The following is a 3,308-nucleotide window of genomic DNA, read 5'->3' on the forward strand; positions in this document are numbered from 1 at the left end:
ACCTGAAATAAGAACAAGGCCTACAGCAGCACTGTGCCTAGGAGTTCCCTCCTGACAGCCTCCGTGTTACTCAAATGTGGCCAGCCTCAAAGCCAAACTCAGCATGTAAATGCAATGCCTTCCCCACAGCATGGGACATGACAACCGGGGATGAGCCTTCCTGGCACTGATGGATCACTACCAAGTACCAGCTGATGATGTAACTAGAAAATGACCTTGAATTAAAGGTTCAATGCGGATCAGCAGAATATGCTTGTCTACATATAATAACAGGACTTTAAAATGCTGTTTGACCTAATGTGAGGGGGAAATGGAAAGGAGAAATGAGTTTACATGGCTATGAGTCTCTAAAAAAGAGTCTGGAGGTTGTCAGAAGGATTGCCCTTATGCACACCTGAGTAGAGTCTCAGAGACAGATAAAGTAGATACAACCCCAGGTATTAGTCCTTTTTAGGGCTAAAGAGACCCACAGGTTCTACGGTCATGGCAGATGGGGTTCACTGCCATGTCAGTTGGCTCTTCTTTGGAGCTGGTGTTTCTGTGTGATGGAGCTGGACTCAGATGGGATCTCTTTCACAAGCCTTTCATGCTACTTTACTGGAATTGAAGTTGGTGCTGGGGCTTAAGATATATCTAGGGGATTTGAATCTCTGGACTGACAATATCATAGCCAGGCCCTGACCTCAACAGACTACAGCTCCTACACTCTGATTTATTGGACTTACTCCACTCAGCTGACATGGAGCTGAAGAATGTCAACCACCATACCATGGATCCTAGAGTGCCTACAACTGAAAACAGGAGGATTGCATCCAATATCCATGTGGAATCTAAACCCCCTCTTGACATAGATGTGGAATGGACACAACCAAGCCAAGGTCCACAGGAACGAGGAATACAGTAAGGATCAGAGTGGACTTAATGATATTCTATTCATGAACTATTGTGGTTAATAATCGAGAAAATGTGGCATTGGTGTGGAAAAAGTGGCCATGGTGGCTGCTGAGTGTGGGGAAGGGGAGGAAGAGAAGAGATGTGGAGGCATTCTTGGGACTTGGAGTTGTCTTAGGTGGTGCCCCAGGGACAATTGCTGGATGTTGTATGTCCTCCCATGGCGCACTGAATGGAACATGGGAAAGTGTGGGCTATGGTGTGGAACATGGGACATGGGGTGCAGCAATGCCTGGAGATGTACTCACCAGATGCAATGGATGTGACATGATGATGGGGGAGAGTGTTATTGTGGGGGCAGTGGTGGGGTAGGGGCGGTGGGGGTGAATGGGGACCTCATATTTTTTTTAATGTAATATCTTTTTAAAAAATGAATAAATTGAGTAGAATTTGAAAAAACATAATAAACAAAAAACATAAAAAGTAAAAAACAACAACAAGAACAAAAAAAAAAAAAACAAACAAAAAAAACCCCACAACAAATCAGTATTGGGAACTGTGGAAAGGAGTCCTACAAGGGTCGTGAATGATGTCCAAAGAACTTTGACTCCAGTGTTTTTGGTAAGTAACATTTCCGCGGATCATCAGGGTAATGGGTAATCAAACAGGACGTGTGAAAGAATATATGCAGTCCACCCTTTTGGCTCTCTGAGCAGCACCATGGCGGTTGGCAAGAACAAGCGCCTTACGAAAGGTGGCAAAAAGGGAGCAAAGAAGAAAGTGGTCGATCCATTTTCTAAAAAAGATTGGTATGATGTGAAAGCACCAGCGATGTTCAATATAAGAAATATTGGGAAAACACTAGTTACAAGGACTCAAGGAACCAAAATTGCATCTGATGGCCTTAAGGGTCGTGTTTTTGAAGTAAGCCTTGCTGATCTACAGAATGATGAAGTTGCATTTAGAAAATTCAAGCTAATTACTGAGGATGTGCAGGGCAAAAACTGCCTAACCAACTTCCATGGCATGGATCTTACCCGTGACAAAATGTGCTCCATGGTCAAGAAATGGCAGACTATGATTGAAGCACATATTGATGTCAAAACCACCGATGGTTATTTGCTTCGTCTGTTCTGTGTTGGTTTTACTAAAAAACACAACAATCAGATTCAGAAGACCTCATATGCCCAGCATCAACAGGTCCGCCAAATCCGGAAGAAGATGATGGAAATCATGACCCGAGAGGTGCAGACAAATGACTTGAAAGAAGTGGTCAATAAATTGATTCCAGATAGCATTGGTAAAGACATAGAAAAGGCCTGCCAATCTATCTATCCTCTCCATGATGTGTTCGTTAGAAAAGTAAAAATGCTGAAGAAGCCCAAGTTTGAATTGGGAAAACTCATGGAGCTTCACGGTGAAGGTAGTAGTTCTGGAAAAGCAACTGGAGATGAGACAGGTGCTAAAGTTGAACGAGCTGATGGATATGAGCCACCAGTCCAAGAATCTGTTTAAAATTCACCCTTTTAAAAGTGGCAAATAAAATGTCTTATTTGTGAAAAAAAAAAAAAAAAAAAAAAAAAGAATATATGCAAGTGCTAAAAACTGTTGAATGTTACTGGGGAGCCTATAAAAACTATGAATTACTAGAATTGTTTGCTTTAATGCAAAAGCATTGTTGGTTTCAGCCTCAGGGGCATAATGTTTTAAATTTGAAACAGTGGAGATGTGTAATGAAAGCTTTGTGAAGAGCATATCAAAAAAGGAATTCATTTCATTATCCGTATGTGCCTTATGCCACCAGATAGTAGCAGCTTTAGATCCTTTACAGTCTGAAGGAGAGAAAGATGAAATTCCTATGTTTTCTAAACCCATAAGTAAATTTGAAATAAAAGAAAGTAAATTGGAAGAAAACAGGAACTTGAGGTGAATGGGGAACCATCAGGTTTTTTCCCTCATCCTGATACTAAACTTTTCATCAACAAAAGCTCAATGAAGTGTCCTAATGAAATATCTTCTATGTATCCAGTACAACCCTCTGCACCTACTGAATTACCTTCTGTTACTAAGCCCAAATTAGAAATGTTTTTAGATGTTGCCGATGCTTTGCCTTATGTTAATAAAATTGATGTTCCTAATCCAACTCCTCAAGCACCCTTGATGTGATGTTTATTGCAAGGACCTCAACAAGGGGATCCAGAAGCTATGCAATTCTTATCTGCTTTCCCATAACATTACATGAGATACCACCAGATATAAATAATCTGCAAGGGGGTGTAGAGTTTCATCATGAACCAATATCTTTTAAACTATTGAAAGATTTAAAACAGGCAGAAGTGCTAAATAAAGTCCTTGTTAGTGAGAACAGGCTTATAAGAAAACTCTCTGTTAAAGTGTTAACTAAGATAAGGAAATTA

At 40.7% G+C, this 3,308-nt stretch overlaps 1 protein-coding gene across 1 annotated transcript; it reads left to right on the forward strand.

Moving 5' to 3' along the window:
• The first annotated feature begins 1,588 nt into the window (after positions 1 to 1,588).
• Positions 1,589 to 2,477, forward strand: LOC101433589 (small ribosomal subunit protein eS1-like). The gene has a single exon (XM_058285145.1). The coding sequence runs from the start codon at positions 1,612 to 1,614 to the stop codon at positions 2,404 to 2,406; it is 795 nt and encodes a 264-aa protein (XP_058141128.1). The 5' UTR covers positions 1,589 to 1,611; the 3' UTR covers positions 2,407 to 2,477.
• Positions 2,478 to 3,308: the final 831 nt, after the last annotated feature.

Source organism: Dasypus novemcinctus, chromosome 22, assembly GCF_030445035.2.
Source record: "Dasypus novemcinctus isolate mDasNov1 chromosome 22, mDasNov1.1.hap2, whole genome shotgun sequence".
NCBI classification, from domain to species: domain Eukaryota; kingdom Metazoa; phylum Chordata; class Mammalia; order Cingulata; family Dasypodidae; genus Dasypus; species Dasypus novemcinctus.

Bases quoted from the DNA above. Each gene is read 5' to 3' on its own strand.
- LOC101433589 (XM_058285145.1), top strand. From the start codon at position 1,612: ATGGCGGTTGGCAAGAACAAGCGCCTTACGAAAGGTGGCAAAAAGGGA.